This window comes from Antedon bifida, chromosome 4, assembly GCF_963402885.1.
Source record: "Antedon bifida chromosome 4, ecAntBifi1.1, whole genome shotgun sequence".
Classification (NCBI taxonomy): Eukaryota; Metazoa; Echinodermata; class Crinoidea; order Comatulida; family Antedonidae; genus Antedon; species Antedon bifida.
In genome coordinates, this window is record NC_136229.1 from 148,901 (window position 1) to 173,072 (window position 24,172).

Below are 24,172 nucleotides of genomic sequence, written 5' to 3' on the forward strand. Positions count from 1 at the left end.
TACATCCTGTAAACCATCACACCTTCTGGTAGTGTAATCTTGCTTATACATTCTCCTGATTGTTTGTACTTGTGAATTTCATTTGTGTAAAATGAAACCAGCAAGCAATCATCATCACACTTTGCTAATCCAAAAGGCTTACCCTCTACTTTGATAGGAAGTGGTTTGAATACAATATTTCTAGGCATATCTTCAAAACCTACTACTTGTTCCTAGAATTAACACCAAATCTTATGGACAAAGGTCTTATGTTCTCTGCTACTTCTCTTTGGAATTCTCTCCCTCGTCATTTTACTAAATCAACCTCTATTGCTATTTTTAAAAAAGAACTTAAAACGCATCTTTTTAACATCCAATATAAGCGCCTTTGATTTTTACTTCGGTTTAGTTGATTCTGGCGCTATACAAATACCTAAATTATTATTATTATTATTATTTATTATTATTTATTATTAATAGTAAGTGATTTGAGTACAACATTAAGAACGTCATTTTCTTTCAATAAATCAATTGGACGTTTGTTTCTGTTGTTAATTTGTCTGCTGTCGCTTTGCTTGATTTCTTTAGATTTATTCATTTCATCCATCATTTTATTTAATACAATCTCAATTGATTTCATAGCAGTTGCTGGCTCACTGTTGAGTAACTGATTTAGGAAACTCATATTTTTATTCAATTCAGCATTGATTTTTGTTAAATTTGTAATTTGTACATCATTAACTTTCTTTTCATTTTTATAATTTGCTTCAACTTTTTTCTTTATTTCATCTGCTTTTTTGTGGATTATTAAAAACATTTCTTGAACTTGGTTATCAATATCTGTGAGACTTGCCTCTTTACTTTCTTTTAGTTCTTTAGCATTCTTTGTGACTATTTTGAGTGCATTTTCTATTTTTTTTATGGATTCATTGGCAGCTTTCTTCAAGTCTTCTGATGTTTCCTTAAACGTATTAAATGCTGTAACAATGTTAATTAGTTCATGTTTTCCATCTCCTGCGGCATGTTCCATTTCAGTGCATTCTATACATATTGGTACTTTGCATTTTGTACAATAAATTTTCAATGGTTGATCATGATCAGAGGCAGAGAGACAGTGCCTTTAACCTCATCTTTCTTTTCATGTTTTTTTTATGGTTTCTAAGAGGTTGTTAAGAAATGGAATTGGTGTACTCAGGGTTTTTCCAACCATTAATTTTTGATTTATGCCTATAATTATAATTTGTATGTTGGTTGTTTGGCATTTAATATTAAAGGGGTATATGAGGAGGGTGCAATTTATACTTAATAAAAAAAAATTAAATTTATAGTTGAAATATCAAAATAATCTAATAATGATAATACAGAAAACATATAAAATTACTATAAATTTGTTTACAAACCATTAAAAATAACAAATCTCAGTATTATTACAGTATTACTTTTAATTGATTGAAAAGCAATTTTTGTATACAAAAGACGGTGACACTGTATTTATAAGAACAGAAAAAAAAGCTTCCTGATTGGTTCAGGCAAAACTGATATCTGATTGGTCCAATGCATTGACATGTTAATTATCGATTGTAGTCGGAAATTAACGAAGAATTCCGAAATGCTGTGGTTGATTACATTGGAAGGCCATTTGCACGTGGTAAGTAAAGCGCGAATTTTTGTCATTGTTTTGGTTCAAAAAACGCACTTTAAATTCATTGTTAATGTACTATACTTATAAGCAAGTCGTCCGTGGACATCTCTAGAAAACAGTAGTATGTACCATAGTTCAAAAAGTACACGTTTTATAGAATTTTGGGTGTGTTTTTTCAGCTATCTTTTTGTAGGTCACTCAGCTAATCATTTCAGCAGCTACAGGTCACGTACACCCCCAGCACAGAGGCTGCTTCTTCAAGCACGCCGCCCGACTCGTTTTCGTCCCAACTGTGGTTTCTTTATCTTACTAATATGTTTAACCATTAATAATACTTAACAGTATTCAGTATAACTGTTTAGGATAACTACATATTTAGTTTTGTTTAACAAAAGACGAAATTTACCTATTTAAATGACCAATTTTTAACGTTTCGTTTCATCTCCATTCATATTGAATTAATACCGCGACGCCGTGGGCTTGTTGGCTGCCTGGCCTCCTCTAGCAGTACAGTAGTAGATAGTAGGCCAGGCTTCAACGTAGTGCCAACGAAAACGTGTTTCACTAAATTTTGATTAAAAATGAAATAATGACTACAGGAACAGATGTATGAAATTAATTAATAGTACTTTATTTATAGCAAGCATGCTAACTAAACATTAGGTGCCTAGCATATTTAATTACTAATACTAACCATGTGCTTTTCACTCGGATATTATTTTAAATATTTAATAATATGGTGGTGCACAAAAGAATCACATCCCCATTCATGGGATTATGGCTGATGCCCTACATTACTGTATGTCGGTAAATGGAAAATAATATCCGTTCGCTTTCAAACGTAATAGTAATACCCCACGACTCTAAAATAAAAGGTTTAAAATTCAAGTAGAAGCCGCTATATAACATTTTCTACACTCGACAAAAATGACGTTTTTGTGATTCGATTTATGCATTCCAATTTTGTTGGCTGAATTGGATTTGTTTAATTTAGGATTCTATTTGTTGATGGACTATTGTATTTCAAGTGTTTGATGTTTGAAATTTATTACCTTCACTAGTGTCATGGCCTAAATACGAATGCCAACCATGGCTCAACCAGAGGATGTTAAAAAGCTTTTACGATCTCTTCTCATCTCTCAGAAAGGAGGCGTGCCTCTACAGTTACTTGCAAGTAAGAACATGGTAACATTTACAATATCAAATAAAGAATGGTTTAAAAATAATACATATTTTATGCTAAATATAAAATGCTGCTACAAGGTGGTATTATACTTTTTAGTTTCTCCAAATTAAAAGAACTATCTTTGGTGATAACATTGCCCCTAGTAACATTTCTTTTTAGGTCATTACAGTTCATTTCAAGATTTCAATTTATTTTCCAAATTCCATAAGATTATTTGATAAAATAAATGATTAAAATAAAGCAAAAATGGAGGGAAAAAACCAAAATAGCAAAGCTTGTTTTTATGGCTACCCATATAAAATGAACAATGACAGTGGAAGAACTTTCCTGATAACAATGCCAAATATATATTTTCTTTTTAGGTCATTACAGATCATTGACCTTTGGTGATAACATGTGACGTTTTCTTTTTAGGTGATTATAGATCATTGATTGGTGATCATATTCCATATACTAGATTTGGTTTTCGCTCATTAGAAGAATATTTACAGTCTATTCCTGATGTGGTCCGAATTCAGAGGTAAGGGTTACATTTGTTTGTAATGTTTATTGCTATCCATAATATCCACAATACAATAAATTATGATTTGAAATTAACAAAATCAGGGTATTGCTAAACCCCGCAAACCTCCAAAAAAACATAGCAAACCCCACCGAACCAACATAAAAGTGAATCATGTAGTATATGGATATACCCAGTGGGTCGTACACTACATGATTCAATCACTTTTATGTTTGTTCGGTGGGGTTTGCTATATTTTTTTGGAAGTTTGCAGGGTTTAGCAATCATTTTTGACAAAAAAAAATGATGTTTTACATCAAAAATAAGTAATTAACAGTAGAAATTTAATATATATATAATATTTTACATGGATATACCCAGTGGGTTGTACACTACATGATTCAATCACTTTAATGTTGGTTCATACAGAAACCAAATAATTATATAACTGTTAGGTATAGCAGAGGATAACCCTGTTGCTATAAATCAGAGACTTAAGTTTAGAGTTTGCGAATTTGTTTTTTCTTTTTCTATTTAAGTTTTTTGATATGGATGAAATATTTCCAAAATAAATTGATTAGTATTTCTTTTGGAGAATAATACCAATAGCAAATAATTGATTCAATGTGAAAGATTTGAATCTCTAGTGTCAAACAAAATGTTGTTGTGAATTAAGTAGATAAAAGAATTCTTTCTGAATACACTGGAATCTTTGTATTATCACTATTGATGACTAACAAATGAACACAATGCATGTATTCTTAGAATTGCCTTGTGTAGGCAGCCTTCAGTTGATTAATTTCTATTTATCTGTTGCTACTTTACTATGAAGTTAAACTTGTTGATAAATCATTTTTTGCCCAATTTGCTTTCAGCTGGGTTCCTAGTGTTACAAAACTTCAGAAGAATAATGAATTTCGATGACAATTAAACTAGAAAATAATTATTTTTATAAATAAATCCAGCAGTGCAAACATAGAGTGGTTATAATGACAACCCAAAGGACATATTTAAGCGTCCGTTAAAATAAGTACAAAGTTTCCCAGCTTAGGTGGCAAGCTATGATTAGGATCTCTACCATGATATCCAGCCCTGTGTGAAAATTGTTGCTGTGCTAGATCAAAATAAAGAGGACTACAATATTATTATTGTTATATGCATATTTAAACTGAATTTTTTGGGGTTTTTTTGCACAGAGGAGCCGAAGGCTACATTTGTTGTCCTGTTGCTGATGCGGCTTCAGCTCATGTACATAGTTTGGTATCAAGGCAACGGACACAGAAAAAGAAAAAGGTATTTAATACATATGTTTCACATTTATCTCAAAAACAAGACATTTTAATGGTTGTGAATGTACTGTCAAAGACAAAATTATAAATGTTTATTTTTATCTTCAGACTAGGCGTCCAGTGAGGCCAAGGGCATCTTTTATCAATTTCAAGAAGTCGCCTACAAAAAGACATTTTGGGCCGCAATCTGCCACAAAATCATTTGCACCAAAAACATATTCACAAAGTTATGGTCGGCAAGTACGAGGAAATATACAACCGCAGTTATCCGTACCTAGAAATGGTCCTTCAGGTCCCTCTTTAAGACCAATTAAGGTAAAGTTAGGCCCTAACTTTGTTTTTGCCAACTAGACATAGACTTCCTGCTATAAATTGACTTGCCACCCTTACACTAGTAGTTCTGGTTGTCCACAAAAGCTTGAAGTGGAATAGAAAGAGTTGTTACAACCATAACTAGGTCAGGTTTGAACCCTGGATATTTTGGGCCGCAATCTGCCACAAAGTCATTTATATCAAAAACATTTTACAGAGTAGTGTACAGCAAGTAAGAGGATATATACAACCACAGTTATCCGTACCTAGAAATGGTCCTTCAGGTCCCTCTTTAAGACCAATTAAGGTAAAGTTAGGCCCTAACTTTGTTTTTGCCAACTAGACATAGACTTCCTGCTATGGCTAGTGCTTTTCACTTGACCACTAGGTAATACCAGATAAATTGACTAGCCACTCATACACTAGTACTCCACAAAAGCTGGGAGTGGAATAAAAAGATTCAGAAGTTGCAATCCTGAAACTAAGTCAGGATTGAACCTTGGACATTTTTGGCTGCAATCTGATAGTCCATAAAAACTGGGAGTAGAAAGATTTAGGATGTAGAAAGTTGTACAAGTTGCAACCCTGACAATTTGTCACGATTGAACCCTGGATTTCGATTACAAGGACATAAACCACCAAGCTACAGCTCCACTTTATTTTGTATTTTTCATTACCAGTTACTTAATGGTCTTGGGTTTTTTTTATATAGACACAAACGCCTGTAGCAGCACCAAGTGGGCTGCCACCTCGTTTACAAAGACGTCTTGGTAACAGAGTTGCTACTTATCAAAGCAGTGCTAAGTCATCCAGTAAAACAGTTGCAATCTCCAACTTGCCAGCATCCTTTGGTCCTGTAAGTGTTAATGTACTGTATTCTTTGTGAACATTACATTGAACGGCCGAGTGTGTGACATTTCTATTGGTAATAATTGTGAACATTACATTGTAGCTCAGTTGCCATTGAATGGCCGAGTGTGTGACATTTCTATTTGGTAATAATTGTGAACATTACATTGTAGCTCAGTTGCCATTGAATGGCCGATTGTGTGACATTTCTATTGGTAATAATTGTGAACATTACATTGTAGCTCAGTCGCCATTGAATGGCCGAGTGTGTGACATTTCTATTGGTAATAATTGTGAACATTACATTGTAGCTCAGTTGCCATTGAATGGCCGATTGTGTGACATTTCTATTTGGTAATAATTGTGAACATTACATTGTAGCTCAGTCGCCATTGAATGGCCGATTGTGTGACATTTCTATTGGTAATAATTGTGAACATTACATTGTAGCTCGGTTGCCATTGAACAGCCGAGTGCGAGACATTTCTATTTGGTAATATTTTGTAATTTCTTTTCAAGGATCTTATAAAGAAGCACTTTGCCAGTATGAATCCAGTGGAGGCTAGTCTAGATGCTGCTAGGTAAGTACATCTTGTAAATAAAGATTGTCTGGCAGGTTAAGATCATGTTGATGTAGCCTTGCAGCTTTTTAGTTGTGAGGTAGTCTTGCAGGTTGTGAGTTGTGTTATGCTGTTAATTCAATATTAAGTATTGCACTCCTCCCGGCCTTTAAGACTATCTTGTAAATCGCACCACCTGATGAGATCTAACAAATTGTTGAATGCAATTCATATTCCGGTCAAGACAAGTGCCATCCTGGTAGCAATAAGTATTGCACTTGTCCCGGCCTGGACATGACTTGACCATTGCATCCACTTGTCCTGGCCTGGACATGACTTGACCACTGCATGATACCAGAATATAAAATGCCAACAAATGTGTGGTTGGAATTCTGAAGGTTTGGAGCTGTGCTATGCTGTTGTTTTAAAAGTATTGCACTTCTCCCGGCCTTCAGATTTCAACTATTGTCTTCAAGAGGAGCCCAACTTTAATCATCTTTAGTTTGTTTGCTGTTTGTATTATTAGTCTGCTTAGATGAATTGAAGTATGGGGAGACCAGGACGTGTACACTACTTGCAATTAATGATAGTATTGCACTTGTCCCGGCCTTCCTTTGCTTTTGTTGTCATCAATGAAGTCAAAAGAAGAAATATGCTTATTTTGTTTGTTATTCATTAAGGCCTTGGCTTGTACAAAACTGTTACACTTTGCCAGTATTGCACTTGTCCCGGCCTTGATGAGACAAAACATTGAATTACTTTTTAACTTATTTCAAAAACCTACAGAAGAAGCGGAATGTATAGTACGCACATTTAAAGAATAAAATGTAATACAAGTCTATCAACATCGTTTTCATTTTTTTTATTCCATGACCAATTATGATTCATTGTTTTTCAGTTGATACAATGTTCTTTGTATGTTTTATTTAAATCCAAAAGCAGAAACAAAATGTCTTTTTTGAGATCATTTTTTATTTAAGCAGCAGGTCTTGCAAAGCAGAAAATTAATTGCAACAGGATTGATCACGACATCAAGAGAAAGCAAGTTATATCAGCTTGCGTGTTTGAGGTACAAGGTCGTGATATTTGCAAAACTGGCATTTAAGTTTAAGTATTGCACTTGTCCCGGCCTTGTGGTCACAGGCATTGGCAGCTAGCTCATAAGGACATCGGCGTCATCAATACAGATCTAAATTGTCATATCTTCAACATCAAATGAGACTTGAGGTTTATTATGCACAATATAGATTTTCCATCTTGTAATTGGCGAGCAAGCTTATTGTTGGATGTGTTGTAATAAAACAAGTACAGTATTATTGTCAAAATGTTAATGTCAAACTTTTCAATTCCATGGACATATTCCGTGTTACTTTATCAAATGTATGCTTTTAATAAAATGTTATTAGAAATAACACTAATCTATAAATGGCTTAAAAATTGTAACTAAACATTTTTGTCAACAGAGGGTGTGTGGTAATGAAGTTTGCTAATGCGAGTGCATCAGATGTTAAGGAAAAGTTTGATGGTTCACTGTTCATTGGAAGAGAAGGCTCCTCTAATATATGTGTCACTGTTGAACCAGGTAGAGTCTTGTAATCAATGTGATCCGTAGTTTGATAACCCTCCCTTACCGTCCCTGCTAGTTTCTATTTTATGTCCCACTAACCAGCTCTTGAAACGGTTTCAGTAATTCAGACATTACGCTTTTCAAGATTTGTTTCCATATTTTTCTGTTCAGGAAAGTTTATTTTTTTCTTTTTAAATCTTTTTTTATTTGGTGTATTCAGTTTTCTTTAGGTATTCCTGGTGGTCTTACTTTATTTTTAGTTTCCTTCATTGCTTGTTTAATTGACGTCATCCGATAGTATAATTATGTGATGTCATCAGATAGTATAATTATGTGGTGTCATCTGATAGTATAATTATGTGATGTCATCCGATAGTATAATTATGTGATGTCATCCGATAGTATAATTATGTGATGTCATCCGATAGTATAATTATGTGATGTCATCCGATAGTATAATTATGTGATGTCATCCGATAGTATAATTATGTGATGTCATCCGATAGTATAATTATGTGATGTCATCTGATAGTATAATTATGTGATGTCATCCGATAGTATAATTATGTGATGTCATCCGATAGTATAATTATGTGATGTCATCCGATAGTATAATTATGTGATGTCATCCGATAGTATAATTATGTGTCCATTCCATTGTAATCTAATTCATTTAATTCTTTTACTCCATTTTTTTGTTATCTTGAATGTGATGACATCACATAATTATACTATCGGATGACATCACATAATTATACTATCGGATGACATCACATAATTATACTATCGGATGACATCACATAATTATACTATCGGATGACATCACATAATCTAATTCATTTAATTCTTTTACTCCATTTTTTGTTATCTTGAATATTTTCATATGTCCCAATTACTTAATTTATTATTCACTATCTATTTTGCTAATGTTAGTGCTTCATAAGGAAAGTGTGTTCCCCTCAATGGTGTTGTTATTTAAGCAGTTCATTATTATGACGCTGGTTTATTTGTATGTTCTAGATCTAGAGTCTCAAGGAAAAGATGAACTAAGCATTTTAGAAAGAATTCAAAAGGCAAGTTTAGAATAGAGTAGAAAATAATTATACAAAGTTAACAAATGATAGTTGGATTTACCAGCAAGTAAATTCTCAATTAAAAATATTAGATATTTATAAATACACATATGTAGTGGCTTCTAAACTGTTCCGCTCACCTATTGTAGGTCTGGTTTCATATTGTGTTTTTATAATTGACAAGCAACTGACGTTCCGTTTTGAAAGGCTCTACAAAGATTATGTAACAACCAATTGTTTTGCATATAGCATTAATAAAGAAGTTACACTATAGCTGCAATCATGTGCAACTATTAAACGTGGGCCAACTGTTGGCACATCGCAACTCGATTGGGCAGCTTACGCCGATGATATGGTGTTATATCTAATTTCGTTTGCTTCACTCGAATCATCACTCTCCCTCCCTGATCGATTCCATTTTCAAACAATTCAAACTGAATATATATCCCTTGATGGAAAACCTATCAAAAACACCGACAGGTTTTGCTATCTTGGCTCTCAAATCGTCCATGACCAGAATACCACAGGAGACTGGCAATTCAATAGTTGCATCGAATCTGCCAAAAACAAATTTTCGTCAATGAAGAATGTTTTATTAAATCACAATATTCTTCTCCAAACTCGTTTGATTCCTACGAGCTTATATTCGAAGCTGATTGACATTCAATTTTCAAAACTGGGTTTTAACGTCTGCACAATCAAATAAACTTGATTCGACCTGGTGTACGTTTTTACGACGAATGATCCGTAATGGTTATCGGCGAAAAAACTCTTTAGATGATGAATGTTATAAACTGTACTACACCAACATCGACATTCACAATATATGTAAGACATGTGATTTATCTACATTCATCAAAACCCAGCAACGAAATTATGCTGCACATCTGATTAGATCCGATAATGATTGGATGACGAAAAAGCTATTCTTCCCAAGATGACAAATGCTTGAAGCGTGGTAGAAATACGAACACGTTATTCAAACAAGTTCTAGATAATGTTGGAATGGCATTTATTTATCATATGCCATCAAGAACACACTGTCAGAGTTATAGATTAAATTTTTATATTATATATGTTAACAGCCTGTAGTGATGTGAAGAAGAAAAACACATAATATTTTAGTTTATATGTATATTTTTGGAATTGTTTAGATCATTGGAGAAAAGCCTCGTGGTTTTTGGCTAAAGGATCTTGGTAGTGAATATAAAAGGGTGTATTGTGAGACATTTCCTGACATCAGCTTAGATGACATGGAGTCGGTTGTGAAAGTAGAAAAGTAAGTTCTTAACCTAAACTTTATGTGACAAAAAAGTGTGATGTGGTAGTATGGTAGTAGTATGACATGTCCTTATATAGGCACATCACATTTTTTTGTCACAAAGTTTGATAGTGTAGGCAGGGCTTTAGGTGAAACTTATTCAACAAATGGAACAAAATGTAAAATAAGCAGTAAGCCTTTGTCTTTTGAGGCATGGGAGTGTGATCACTCATCTAACACACTCCTAAGATGCCATTGAGGCGTGCGATTTACAACACTTCATTTGATAAACTTCTACACACCAAGATACCAACAGCTTGATGGGTTTTTTAATTTGGTTTAAAATGTATAATGAGCTACACTGTGATATCACTTGAAAGTCTGTTGCACTATACACTCCCATGAATTGCAAAAGCCCTTTACTGCACTGTAAATCACTCACAAACAACAGCTTTATGATAACAATGTTATAATTCTGAATATTGTTTTAACAGGTTACACAGCAGTGTTATACTTTATCCAAAAATGAAAGTAACCATTCACGGCAAAGGCCAAGTTCAACGCACTATTACCAAAGAAATTCCAAAAGTCTCCATTCCTCCACCAGTACTCAAACCTGTGAAGTAAGTAACTTAGTTTGTATGGACTTACTGCTAAATCAATATGGTTACGTTACAAAATCATTGTATTGTTTTTACTCCAAATAATTTGTCCCTTTAAATATAGCAATAATTTCAATTGTTCGTTTACAGGTCTCGTGTAGTAGTGTACGTTACATATGTATTGAGTTGTGGAGAGTTTTTTGTGCAATATGAAGATAGTCCAATTGTTGAATTAGCAGAAAGGTTATTTAATCAGTGCGAGGTAAGCTTGTCAATACTCTTTGACATTCATGCACCAAATTCTCAGTGCTGTATCTCCACACACATGACATTGTCCAGTATCTAATCTCATGTGGTGCCCGTGTCATATATGGTTGGGTTAGAGGTTATATTGAGTCTATTAATATAGGTATCCATGTGAAAATGTAAATGCTATATCATAGAATATACCTATGATACTAGACAACAGACAATTGAAACCCATTGATTGGTATCTCGAAATATTTAATACGTTTAATGTTTTTTTATGCTGTGTATGATAAAAGCAAGTTTTTTTTTTAGAGTTGTTCACAACCTATGTCTAGATATAGTAGAGGAGAATTCTGTGCAGCAAAATATTCTGAAGATGGTAACTGGTGTCGAGCAAAAATCTTGGAAGTAAACCAACAGCCAAATAAGGCAAGTTGAATTAAGCAAGAATATATACCAACTGATTAAAAGCATGGGCTAATTTTCAGCCTGCAGCTTATGTTTTCTCATCAGCTTTCAAATCGATAAGCATTGGGTTAAACTAAGTCCCCTTTCTGTACTTAGGATCAAGAGGAGATCCAAGTGTTCTTTGTTGATTATGGCAATCAAGAGTCACTTAGACAGACATCATTACAGTTCTTAACTCCACAATTTGGCAAAGAACCTGCTCAAGCTATCAAGTGTTCATTGAGTGAAATAACTCCATTAAAGGTAACAAGCCTTTATTGTCTAATATGTTGTAATGTCACAAGCAAATCCACAGAATATCCAAGTTGACTTTGTTTCTAATGTTTGTAGGGTGACAAGCGATTTAGCAGTGAAGCTAACTCAAGATTCCGTCAACTAACCAAAGATACCCCATTACTTATGACAGTAGAGGATATAATAAGTAAGATTTTTTCTAATGACAAATTACAACGCCACTCCCAAAGACTTCTAATAAGACTTTGTTTATGTAGAGCATCTTGTGTATATGTTTGTATTGTGAACGGGATTGCCACCTTTAAGAAGGATCGTGAATGAATTCACTTATGGTTATCATTGGCAAATTTTCCAAACTATATAAAAACAAAAAACACAAATAAATTATTAAAACATTTTATCTTTGAAATGCATACTAGCCTATCATTTACATGTTTATATTGTTTTAATAGATGATAAATGTATGGTTAATTTGTTAACATCTGAAGACGTCAACATAGTAAAAGAGCTATGTAAGGAATCTTTAGTGCATGGGATGTACCCACCTCCACTAGTCTATCCTGAAGAATCACCATGGGAAGTCACTATCTCGTATAATTTAGGCATCAACGACTTCTTCTTTCAATTTTACCAGTATACTGTAAGTCAGATATGCCCTCTTGCATGTTCTGCATTTAATTTCACTAGTATAATGCAATTCTTATTTGTTGAAATAAATGTGAATATGAATGAATTAATGAATGTCTGAGATGATCCCTTTTTGTAAGAAATCCTTAGTCTCATGTCATACTTCACTAGTATAATGCAAGTCTGAGATGATCCCTTTTTGTGACCGGACTTGTACATTATTTTTAGGAGGAATTTGAAGCCATGGAAGCAGAGTTAAACCAGTTCTATTCCAGACAGCCAAATGCGGTAGAAGGCAAACCAAAGGTCGGCCAATCATACGCTGTGTGTACAGAAAATTGCTTTTTCAGAGTGGTTGTCAGTGGATTCTCCAATAACAAAGCAAGTATCTCTTTCCTATTTTAGCTTCTAATTAGCATAGTCAAATGGCCAAGCAGTTAAGGCAGGGGCGCTATTTACCTTACCTAAAGTTCATCATCCGAGACGATGGTTCACACAATACCTCCTGTATCGGGGGATTACCATCTATCTGATAGGACAGTGATTAATTTGGCCACATGTGCCTACAGGCATAAAATAACAATAGTTTTCCAATGTTCCAATAAAGCTAATTGGTCTTCTGGCCTTTTTAGGTCATGTGCGATTATGTTGATTATGGTGACAAGGAAGTTCGAGACTGGTCTCAATTCCGTTCTCTTGATAAAAGGTTTTTAACACTTCCGTTCCAGGTATGTTCTTTTGTTTATATATTTCATGAAATTTCATCATCAAAATATTTATATAAAGAGAATAAGTGTAATGTGTCCAAATATGGTAGTGATAATGTGCCCAAATTTGGTAGTGATGACATGTCTATATATGGGCACATCACATTTTTTTGTCATATAAAGTTGATAGTGTAGACAAGGCTTTAGAAAAGAATATGTACGTGTCTAAAGATAAGTGTCCACTATCAAGATATTATGTCTTATGTACAGGCTGTCAAGTGTAGTCTAGCAAACCTTGGGCAGTTTTCAAACAATAAAAGAGTAATAGACACATTCATTGAACAGACTGAAGATAAGATATTGCTAGCAGAAGAAGCTGGTAAAAGGTATTTTAAGTACATACTTAACAGACAGTACTTTATATCACGTGCAGCTTATGATATATAGAGAGATATAGGTATATAAATCCAAAAGCAAATTACTGAACAAATGACAATGCTGTGGGTGGATCTCAATAGAGATACAAAATAAAATAAGCACTGAAAAAATACAATGCTGTGGTATCAGTGGCTGGATCTCAATGGAGATACAAAATAAAATAAGCACTGAAAAAATACAATGCTGTGGGTATCAGTGGCTGGATCTCAATGGAGATACAAAATAAAATAAGCACTGAAAAAATACAAAATAAACAGCCTGAAAAATTAGAGCTTTCAGGCAACACTAGTATGTATTTAATACCTATATTATATATACTTGTTCATTCGTTTTGTGCTGAATCAATCATGCTACTCATTCTCATGTTTATTTTTTTACCATTTAAGTATATGCTAATACTTAAGTAAACTTTTCATAATAGTGGAAGTCGCCTTGAAGTAGTGCTGTACGATGCAGAATGTACTGGAGAATCTATCAACACGTTTCTTGCGAATGTGGTGGAGGATGACAATTTAAAACCCCAATGTCCAGAAGTAAGTGCTTAGTGTTTTCTTAATTTAAAACCCCAATGTCCAGAAGTAAGTGCTTAGTGTTTTCTTAATTTAAAACCCCAATGTCCAGAAGTAAGTGCTTAGTGTTTTCTTAATTTAAAACCCCAATGTCCAGAAGTAAGTGCTTAGTGTTTTCTTAATTTAAAACCCCAATGTCCAGAAGTAAGTGCTTAGTGTTTTCTTAATTTAAAACCCCAATGTCCAGAAGTAAGTGCTTAGTGTTTTCTTAATATATACGCAAATTAGTAATTGTTTCTGCATTTAAAAATGTTTAATAATTAATGTTCTATTTACAATGTCAGGTTGGTAAGAAGATAGAAGTATATGTTAGTCATGTAGAGGATAATGGCGTTTTAAACATACAAATACCAGGGCCTGGATTAGAGAGGCTAGAGTCACTTATGGTGAACATGGGAGAACACTTCTCAAAGGTAATTCATGTTTATTTAAAAAAAAACATATTTTGACATGTTTAGGATAAAATACTCAACAAATTAATCAATTTTTTGCAATTTCTGATATTAATTAAATGTGTATTTTTAAAATATTTGTTTAGCCATCATCTGCTGAGGAGTTCTTAGTTGAGCCTAAATTTGGTAAAAAATGTTGTGCTAAGTTCAGCCAAGACCAAACCTGGTATCGAGCAGAAATTACTAAAGTTGTCTCAAACACACAGGTAAATTGTTATTTATTTTATTAGATACCTGAAACTGTTAATTAAATATAATTTTTAATTGTTTCAAGCAATCTTTATATTCATTGACTTAATTTTATAGGTATCCATTAAATATGTGGATTATGGTAACACGGAGGTCGTATCCATGACATCGCTACGAGAGCCAAAGGTCAACATCCCAAGTCTAAGAACGTTACCACCTCAATCGCTTCCATGTATTCTAGAGGGCGTCCCGCCTAACCAGCCTGGTTACAAATGGGGAGAATATGCTTCCGAATGGTTGTTTGATATGTTAGAGAACCAGCTAGTGCAGATTGAGGTATATAAAAATGAGGTTTTTGTTTTTACTTTTGGTTGTTTGATATGTTAGAGAACCAGCTAGTACAGATTGAGGTATATACAAATAAGAAAGCTTTTTGTGTATTGTGTAGTTGTTTTAGTCTCATCTTTCTTGTATAGGTAGTGCGTGGTACAACTGATCAGAGACCAGCTACTGTCTTTGTGTATTGTTCATTTAGTAGTTGTTTTAGTTGACATCTCATCTTTCTTGTATAGGTAGTGCGTGGTACAACTGATCAGAGACCAGCTACTGTCTTTGTGTATTGTTCATTTAGTAGTTGTTTTAGTTGACATCTCATCTTTCTTGTATAGGTAGTGCGTGGTAAAACTGATCAGAGACCAGCTACTGTGCGACTTGTGATTGATAACATTGTAATGAACGATCAAATGCTTGAATTGGCAGACCAGCTATTTCTGTAAGTATTGAATGGCTACATACCAAACCAGGATATAGCTACTAACATGTATTTCTGTAAGTATTGAATGGCTACATACCAAACCAGGATATAGCTACTAACATGTATTTCTGTAAGTATTGAATGGCTACATACCAAACCAGGATATAGCTACTAACATGTATTTCTGTAAGTATTGAATGGCTACATACCAAACCAGGATATAGCTACTCTGGGGTAGCACTAACATTTCATTTTGTTTAGCCATTTGGCGAAAGTCAAAATATTTTTTTTAGTCAAATCAGTTTATCGATAGCCAAAATGGCTAAAGTCCAATTTTGTTATTTAGCCAAATGAATCGGTCATTAGCCAAAATTAAAAATTGTTGAAATATAATGGTAAAAACGTTTTAGTTAATTTATCTATGTCAATAGGTCTATACACTGTTCCCTGAACGTTTTTGTAAGGCATTTGGGGAAAGAGAGCCATCACTGTGTATATTTGATTTAAAAAAATAATTGTTGTATTTTATATGATCAAAACAATTGTTCAAATTGTTTTTAATCATACAGCATTCATACAGTTATCAATTTAATAAGAAACATTTTACAGTTTTCTGAAATCCCCTGAACGCTATGTTATTTTTGTTTTTTACGCTTGGCTGGTGGCTTCCGTAACACGCGAAAATCCTAAGACTTTCACGGTCACCCACCGCCGCGCAGCGGGTGAATGTTTTTAAATTGGGTATGCTCAAGAGGTGCGAAAGTGCAGTAGCGCACGCCTAGGCCTACAAAATTATGTACGACGGTACGTCGTAGGCCTATATGCTAAAAATATTTCTAGCAAACGAACACTCGTATCGTTGTTGAACGTGCAGATAATATAGGCCAAAGCACAGGGAAAAGGCGTTTCTGTCGGGGGAGAAATTTATACCATCCCGGCTCGATCGATTATTTATTACCCAACAACACAGAAGCCGCCGCCGTTTATATAGTCCGCAATAAATGCACGTGTGTGTTTAGCTAAATCCCCGTTAGACTCTACCATTTCCCGAATGTTGTTTTGTTTACTCTACTGACGCACTGCACGCACGAGGAAACTTTATTAAGGGTAAAATATGAAACTACATTATTGGAGCCTAAAATGCATAACGCATGAATATTGATTTCGATAAGATCATTCATTGAAGATACTATGTTTTTTTTAATCTGAAAAGAACACCCTTATCGAAAAATAGACAATCCCGGTAAATAGCCGACCGTCGGCTGTCGAGTCGTCGATCGTTTGTGCAGCGCAACACGTGATAGTTTGGGTAGACTCCATCATCCATGTGTCGTGTAACGTCTGTTTCTCTGTGCAGTCTACCGCTGCTATCTCCATCATATTGAAAAAACAAAGAGACGCCTGGTACAACGAAACAAGTTGACGAAAATGGAGCTTGAAGTAAACAACATGATATAACGAACAAAATAAATGTTTGAAGATCGACAAATGGACCTTTTAGTTGAACTTTATGCTTTCGCCAAAATGATTATTTTATTATCTATTTTATCATATGTCATAGCCAAAATGGCTAAAGTAGCCGTTTTATTTTTCGCCAATCTGGAAACGTTTTCGCCCATGGCGACTTGGCGATCGGCCAGTGCGAGCCCAGCTACTAACATGGATTAACCATACTAAGATTAGAAGACATTTCAGTTAAAATTTGTTTCATTTTGTTTCATTAGGGACAACAAACAAGCTTCAACTGATGACAAAGTGTCAATGGATAATGGTATTTCCAAAGACAAGAATATGAATGGAGGTGAACCTGTTCAAGATATAGTGAAAGATATGATGAATTTCTCCATAACTCCTGCACAGTTGAGAAGACCATCAACAGATTCAAAAGGCAGATCAAGTCCAGAGTTATTGTTAAAGATGTTGCCAATGCCGCCCTCGCTTGATATCCCTGCTCCTGCTGATGATGCCTATTGGGATGTTGTCGTCGTCAGTGCCAAGGATCCGTCTCATTTTGTAGTGAGTTTTCATATTTTCTATACTAAAGGTCTGTCTACACTATCAAGATAATAACATTTATAAAGCGCACATATCCACAAAGTGTTCAAGGCCAGTGATGTGCCCAAATATGGTAGTGATATGATGTAATCGCGTCCATATATGGGCACATAACATTGTTTTTGTCGCATACAGTTTGATAGTGTAGACACAGCTATAAATACTAGTAACATCGTTCATTGTGTGCATGTCTACACTATCAAAATAGTTTGACAAAAGAAATGGGATGTCCCTAAATATGGTAATGATGTCCCCAAATATGGTAGTGATGTCCCCAATTATGGTAGTGATGTATCATTTGTGTCCATATATGGGCACATCACATTTTTTTGTCACATAAAGTTTGATAGTGTAGACAATGCTTCACCACAACTGTTAATTTGTTCTTTATTTTACTTATATTGTTTTCTTTCTTTTTAGTGTCGGCCTTTTGTTTCTTCCAAGTCTTTTACTGACATGTTGTTCCAGATGAAAGAACACTATTCAAATGTAAGTATTTATTAATTCATTTGTATACATATCTGATGTGTCGCCACGGTACACATGTTTTATTTTACTAGCCACATAACTATAAGATATTTTCATTGCTATAGACTTCTAAAGAAACACCAGTTGGTGGAATTCAAGTAGGGGAAATATATGCTGTGTACTCGAATGATAAATGGCAACGTGCAAAAGTCTATACTATGAACGAACACTCTGTGAATGTCTATCGTGTTGATGAGGCTGACTATGACATCGTAAGCCCAGATGATGTCAGAATTTTGATTCAGCAATTTAGAACGTTACCATTCCAGGGAGTGATAGCTAGGCTTGGTGGTAAGTAATTTAGAATGTTATCATTCCAGGGAGTGGAAGCTAGGCCTGCTGATATATATATTTGTCTATGGTTAGTGTAGATTTATATATAAACTATAATCATTACAATTCATTTTTTTAAGGAGTGGTGCCTCTGGACAATGCCAAGTTTCATAGCGACGGTGCTGCATCTTTTTTCCAGAACATTGTCAAAGGAAAAACATTCGTATCGACAATCAAAGAAAAAATAGAAGAATCCTTCCACATATTTAAACTTGTTGTTGAGCTTACAAACACAGAACATCCATTGTATGATATTGTGATAAGTGAATATCTTATAGAATCAGGGGTTGTATTAAAGCTATGAGACATGGATAATGTGCAATGGTTTGGCAAACATGTTTGGTGCTTGTTTCTGCTTCCCTGTGCAATGTATACCATTGGCTGTCTTGTTGCTCAAGATTTAAAGATATATTGTCCCCCTAAAAATGTTTTTGTTGAATATGCCATTTTAATGTCACATGATAGTTATCCACTTTGACCAAAAATCAGATCGAAAAAAAATCATTTACCTGAAAAAACAGTAATTTAAAGCAAAAAATAGTCAAATTGTCTGCCAGCCAATGTATTTTTGGTTGAATTTACCATTTTGTCATTTTACAATTTTTGCAACCATTTTTTTTTCTACAAAAGTGATTAACATTAATAAAACTACAAAATAATCAATTCAAAGTCTGATTTTATTAATCTTTATTTTTGGGGGACAATATTATCTTTAATACTTAACAGTATAATATATCCTACATGGTCTATGTCCGCAACGAGTGTAATGATAAATCCATGTTTTACACTTGTAAAAATATTTTAATTTTGAAACTATGCCTTTGATTACATCATATCTGTATAACCTATGTTCTAAAATATAATATACATTAGTATGTAATAAAAATATTAATTTGTACTAAATTATACTGATAATTTGTGGTGAAAACAAATGAAAATACAAAATAGTAAATGGAGAGGTTTGGAGGAGGGATGTGTCCTGCAGTCGACTGCAAGAGAACAAGAAAACTATATACTAATGTTAGTGCATGATAGTCATTTAAACAGAAAATAATAGTCATTTGAATATCCACAGAAAATTATACTTATAATAAATAATCTCTAGTTAGTCTATCAATATACGGTTTATGAATATATGGTGTGTATGCTCTCTTTATCCTGCGTATTATACAATAAATACTTATTATGGTCTGGGTACAGAAATGTTAACATGTTGAATTTTACGCCAATTAAACCAATCAATAGTAACAATTGTTTTGATGATATGCATGTATCAAAAAACTGACTGGCTGTAGGGCATTACTAAAAACAGAGTAATTATTGTTATTGCATACATAGTTGATTTTTATTTAATAAAGTGTTATTTTCACGGAAATGTTTGGTTCTTGTGTTTTTATACAGTGGTCTTTCTTTTTTTAGTAGTACGCAAGTTGCGTCTTTCAGTAGTCAACACAATGGGTGACGTTTTATTACAAAGTGCAATGGAGCTAGTTTGGACGACGTATAGGCGAAACGAATCGTGATTGGTCAAATGTTACTTGCGGGGCAACGTAACCCAAGTAATTTAACCAATGACAAACGAATTTTCGAGCTGTCTCTTGTCATTGGTCAACTCGCTTGTGTTGCGTGGTGGGAACCACCTCGTCGTGGTTGGTAAACGCGAGTAAACATTTTATTGGGCGTATCAAAGCCATTCTTCCCGCTGAACCTCTACGTCATAGAAGTTGATTGTTGGCGAAGGTTTCCAGATGATGTCTTCGTCAACGCTTCCTGACGACAAAGATGGATTGCCACAGTTACCATTCGTAGAACTTCCAGCAGAACCTGGTTGATAATAAGACGTCATAGATTGAAGTCTTTGAGATGGACCGACGGACCTGGACGACGGGTGGACATTGATTGAGTAGCTACTTGACCTGCTGTATATCGGATTAGCTGCCGTTCGTGAACCATGTGGTAGGCTTAGCGCCTTTGCCGCACGGATACGTTTTCTCTGCACTGCTTCGTTCTCTAGTTCTCTTGCAACTGCATTCGCTGCCGTGATAAAATCAAGAACAATATCACTATCATTCATTGCGAAAACCCGATGACCGACAAACACGTACAAAGCTTTGTTGATTAAAGAAATTTCTTGCGCAGATTCGACTAAACTTTTCGGTATGTTTAATGAATCGGCAAAGCGCTTTTCCCATACTCCATTCAAATTAGAAGATATGATTTTCGTTATGTGAGCCAAACACCTATCTATAACATCCAATACTTCTCTATCGTTATTTGAGTTACGTTTGTAGGTTATTCTGTTGTATGGCACGCTATTTATCTCCTGGAATCAAAAGGAAAACAACGTTAGAAAATGTGATGGATTGTTTGTGGCAAAACAATCAGACAATTTCTGTAGTCACAGTAGTTAAAATACAGGGAATGTTGAATAAAGCTTGTGTAAGCGCAACGCAAGCGAATAAGCTTTCTCACTACTAGGAGTAGGACGTAACGCAACGTAAGCAATTTAAAGCGTGGTTCCCACTAGCGACGCAACACAAGGACGTAACGCAACGCAAGTGAATTGACCAATCACAAGCGATGGCTTATTCGCTTGTGATTGCTAACTGTCTATAACTTCGCTTGTCATTGGTTAAAACGCTTGCGTTGCGTTTACGTCCTTGCGTTACGTTCTAGTGGGGACCAAGCTTAACAACCGATGGATTATCCGAATTTTCGCTTGTGATTGGTCAACTCCCTTGCGTTGCGTCCTAGTGGGAACCAAGCTTTAGTGGAAACAGCATATATGACGCAATTTAACTCGAGAGTACTGTGGAGATGGTGTATAACTTAATGAATTAAATAGCATGGTACTTACATCTGACATTGTTCTCTTTCTTCCACAGTTGTATCTAAAAAGGGACAGTTTCTGCTTGTTACCTGCGGCGGCGCCATCTTGGATGTATATTCTGAGTTTACACGCAAGTTCAACATTGTAACTCTTGTTCCTGTTGAACCTAAAGTTTACCGTATACGCACCATTTGATCTTATTAGTTCTTCGTGGATATTTGTTAACTGTATATACTATATACGAAGCAAATTCAGAAAGAAAGAATATACGGTTATTTTGTTGTATGAGATTGGACGTATACATTTTTGGTGCATAATATTGTTTTACATGGCGAATAAATACTAACAAAGTTAGGTTTGCGGTACGCCATGTGTTAACAAAAGGAAATCAAGTATGGTTGAGAATGTATCGATGTTTCGGTTTTTATGCTACAACTGTCGAAACATTTCCAGAAATACCCTGTATTTTCTTTTGAAAAACAATTGTTCGGCGCCAATTTTAATGATAATTTCACAACACTAAAATACCTTTCGTTTTCCTCCATTTACGGTCCATCCTTCGCATATTCCAGTGACGTCAACCGCGAGAGTTTCATTTGTAACACGACTGATGTCAAGCAGAAGTTCCCGTGACCCATCGACACAAGTCAAATGTCGACTAGTTTGCTCCTGGACGACCCTCTGTAAATGAAGTTAGACAACTTGAATTTGCGTAATGTGTTACTCTCGCACTACTAGAACTTTGACGCAAGTAACGGCACTTAAGCTTGGTTCACACTTGTGTGCGCGCAACGCAAGGGCGCAAGCCCACCGTAACTTGATTCCCACTAGAGACGCAACGCAAGGACTTAAGCACAACGTAGTGATTGGTCAACTCATTGCGCCTACGGCATATAAGCAGCAAGCTTTATTATATTATGTTTCGTTGTATTTTATTTCCAAAAGCATTACTTTAGAAGTAATCGCGCATAAATAATAACGAGTACAATTTACGACCAAGTAGGGTACTTGTACAAAGAAGTACAAAATATAATTCTGCAGCAGTGGATACTAACCTGTGACTGTATTTCTGAACTCGGCCAGAATGCGACTTCAATAAGAACATCCTCTGTATACCGTTCACCAACAAATGTAGAACATAGTATTGGAAGAACAACACGATTTATATCTGAGCTGTCGACGTCACAGTCCGTGAAATTCAAACACGTATAGATACCGGTTCTATCAATTGATATAGTGCATCGTGAATTGTCTTTAATAAAGGCATGTTCTTTGGCAGAGAGCTCCGTCCACAACATAGAGTCATCTTCCTGGTAGAATGGTACAATAGTTTGGTTATCTGCGTATTTAAATAATGGAAACGATAACACAAGGTTTTCTTGAAATGATAAATGTCCGTCATGTGATATACATCCAACACGTATCACAGGAGATGCGTACGTAGGATTACCATGTACGCGCTTAACAACCATGCGTTCCATGTACAAATAAATGGTTATGCATGAATCAGTATGTAAGCTGAGGGGTGGTAGAAGAAGTGTGACGTCATAATGGTCAAGGGATACTACCCCTCCACTTTCGTCAATGCATATGGCGGCGAAGTCTTCAGTCTGGTACGTAGCACCGACGTGAAACTCTTTGCCTGTTTTTAGTATCATTTCAATATACGTCTCAAGATCGGACTTCATTTTTGACACCTATTAAAACAAAAAGAGATGCTTTTGAGAAATTTGAAAATACAATAGATCAACATCAATTTTCAACAAGAAATGTCATATACTACGTAGCTATAACCAACATTAAAACCATTTAACCATCGCTAGAAGCAGCACTAGATATCAACATGTCAACATCCATACCACCACAGTATCGATCCTCTGGTGGCACATGCCACTATACAGATACCAGCAGCACCATTCAATTCAGTTTGTACACACAGAACATTATTGATAGTCAACTAAATAGACATAATTTACTGGTATAAAAATAACAGAAGGAAATATAAAATTCACGTTTAAAATGATCAAAATAGATTGAGCATTAAAAAAAAACACAATCAACCGTTACATATTTACAGACTCGACTTTATTTATGTTGTTATTCATCGCCCACGTTATTGAACCCATTCATTGTTCGGTCTATTGTTCAGTCATGTTTTTCTTAATCTGGTATTTGGTATCTCTGCTGAGGACCAAACTTTGCTGCATTTGTAGGCATAGAGTAGGCTACGTTTTAGCCAAAAAGCCCTTGAGTAGGCCTATTACAAATTACAACAGATACTACCACCAACTATCACATTATAGCCATCAGATTCTGTTTAGTTAGTTTGTACTCACTTTTGATGCTACTGCTTTGTGTGTCAATTGTGGACTGCTATTTGTTGCTATTCATTCTGTGAAATAATGCGTGACTGAAACGAAAAAGAAAGTGGATTATGTTGCAATATGCCCACTCCTTGTACCCCGATTCACTGACTTAAGACCACTTAAATGGTAAAATCCAAAGTATATTCATTTATATACTTGATAAGTGTGTACGTGTTAATATCTGTCTACACTATCAAATTTATGTGACAACAAATGTGATGTGCCCATATATGGACACGATTACATCATCACTACCATATTTGGGAATATCACTACCATATATGGGTACATCACACTTTTTGTCAAACTAGTTTGATAGTGTAGACAGAGCTGTTGTCGATCCTTCTTACCACAAAATCCAGTTTGTTAGAGGCTTCCCCATTGGTCTAGAGTTACTTAATTGATTATGATACTTAAATTCAATAAATAAGTAAATCAACTTACACAAATCAAATGGAGGTTTAAGTAAGATCTTAGAGCCATTTTGCTGTGCATGATACGTCAGCCAGGTACAGTTATGGCTCTTATGTAAACCACTGATTGTTTGTCGT

At 34.9% G+C, this 24,172-nt stretch overlaps 2 protein-coding genes across 4 annotated transcripts; one reads left to right on the forward strand and one right to left on the reverse strand.

The window, feature by feature from the left end:
* Positions 1 to 1,613: 1,613 nt before the first annotated feature.
* Positions 1,614 to 19,800, forward strand: LOC144839568 (tudor domain-containing protein 7-like). Of its 3 annotated transcripts, none has more exons than XM_078694992.1 (29): positions 1,614 to 1,627; positions 2,683 to 2,795; positions 3,222 to 3,327; positions 4,506 to 4,602; positions 4,707 to 4,913; positions 5,128 to 5,217; positions 5,623 to 5,766; positions 6,279 to 6,340; positions 7,783 to 7,901; positions 8,907 to 8,959; positions 10,114 to 10,238; positions 10,715 to 10,843; positions 10,973 to 11,084; positions 11,384 to 11,500; positions 11,636 to 11,782; positions 11,870 to 11,960; positions 12,226 to 12,413; positions 12,629 to 12,781; positions 13,033 to 13,128; positions 13,378 to 13,493; positions 13,967 to 14,078; positions 14,399 to 14,527; positions 14,653 to 14,772; positions 14,873 to 15,091; positions 15,424 to 15,527; positions 17,234 to 17,525; positions 17,985 to 18,053; positions 18,158 to 18,383; positions 18,506 to 19,800. In XM_078694992.1, the coding sequence occupies exons 2-29, from the start codon at positions 2,702 to 2,704 to the stop codon at positions 18,727 to 18,729; spliced, it is 3,741 nt and encodes a 1,246-aa protein (XP_078551118.1). In that variant the 5' UTR covers positions 1,614 to 1,627; positions 2,683 to 2,701; the 3' UTR covers positions 18,730 to 19,800. The 3 variants fall into 3 exon arrangements, with proteins under 3 accessions (XP_078551118.1, XP_078551120.1, XP_078551119.1); XM_078694993.1 differs by lacking the exon at positions 1,614 to 1,627 and adding an exon at positions 1,769 to 1,786; XM_078694994.1 differs by lacking the exon at positions 5,128 to 5,217.
* LOC144839569 (uncharacterized) lies at positions 19,792 to 24,137 on the reverse strand. Its single transcript, XM_078694995.1, has 6 exons — positions 24,066 to 24,137; positions 23,592 to 23,665; positions 22,311 to 22,952; positions 21,784 to 21,936; positions 21,283 to 21,489; positions 19,792 to 20,748 (listed from the first exon to the last, which is right to left on the reverse strand). The coding sequence occupies exons 3-6, from the start codon at positions 22,941 to 22,943 to the stop codon at positions 20,110 to 20,112; spliced, it is 1,632 nt and encodes a 543-aa protein (XP_078551121.1). The 5' UTR covers positions 22,944 to 22,952; positions 23,592 to 23,665; positions 24,066 to 24,137; the 3' UTR covers positions 19,792 to 20,109.
* Between the last annotated feature and the right edge of the window lie 35 nt (positions 24,138 to 24,172).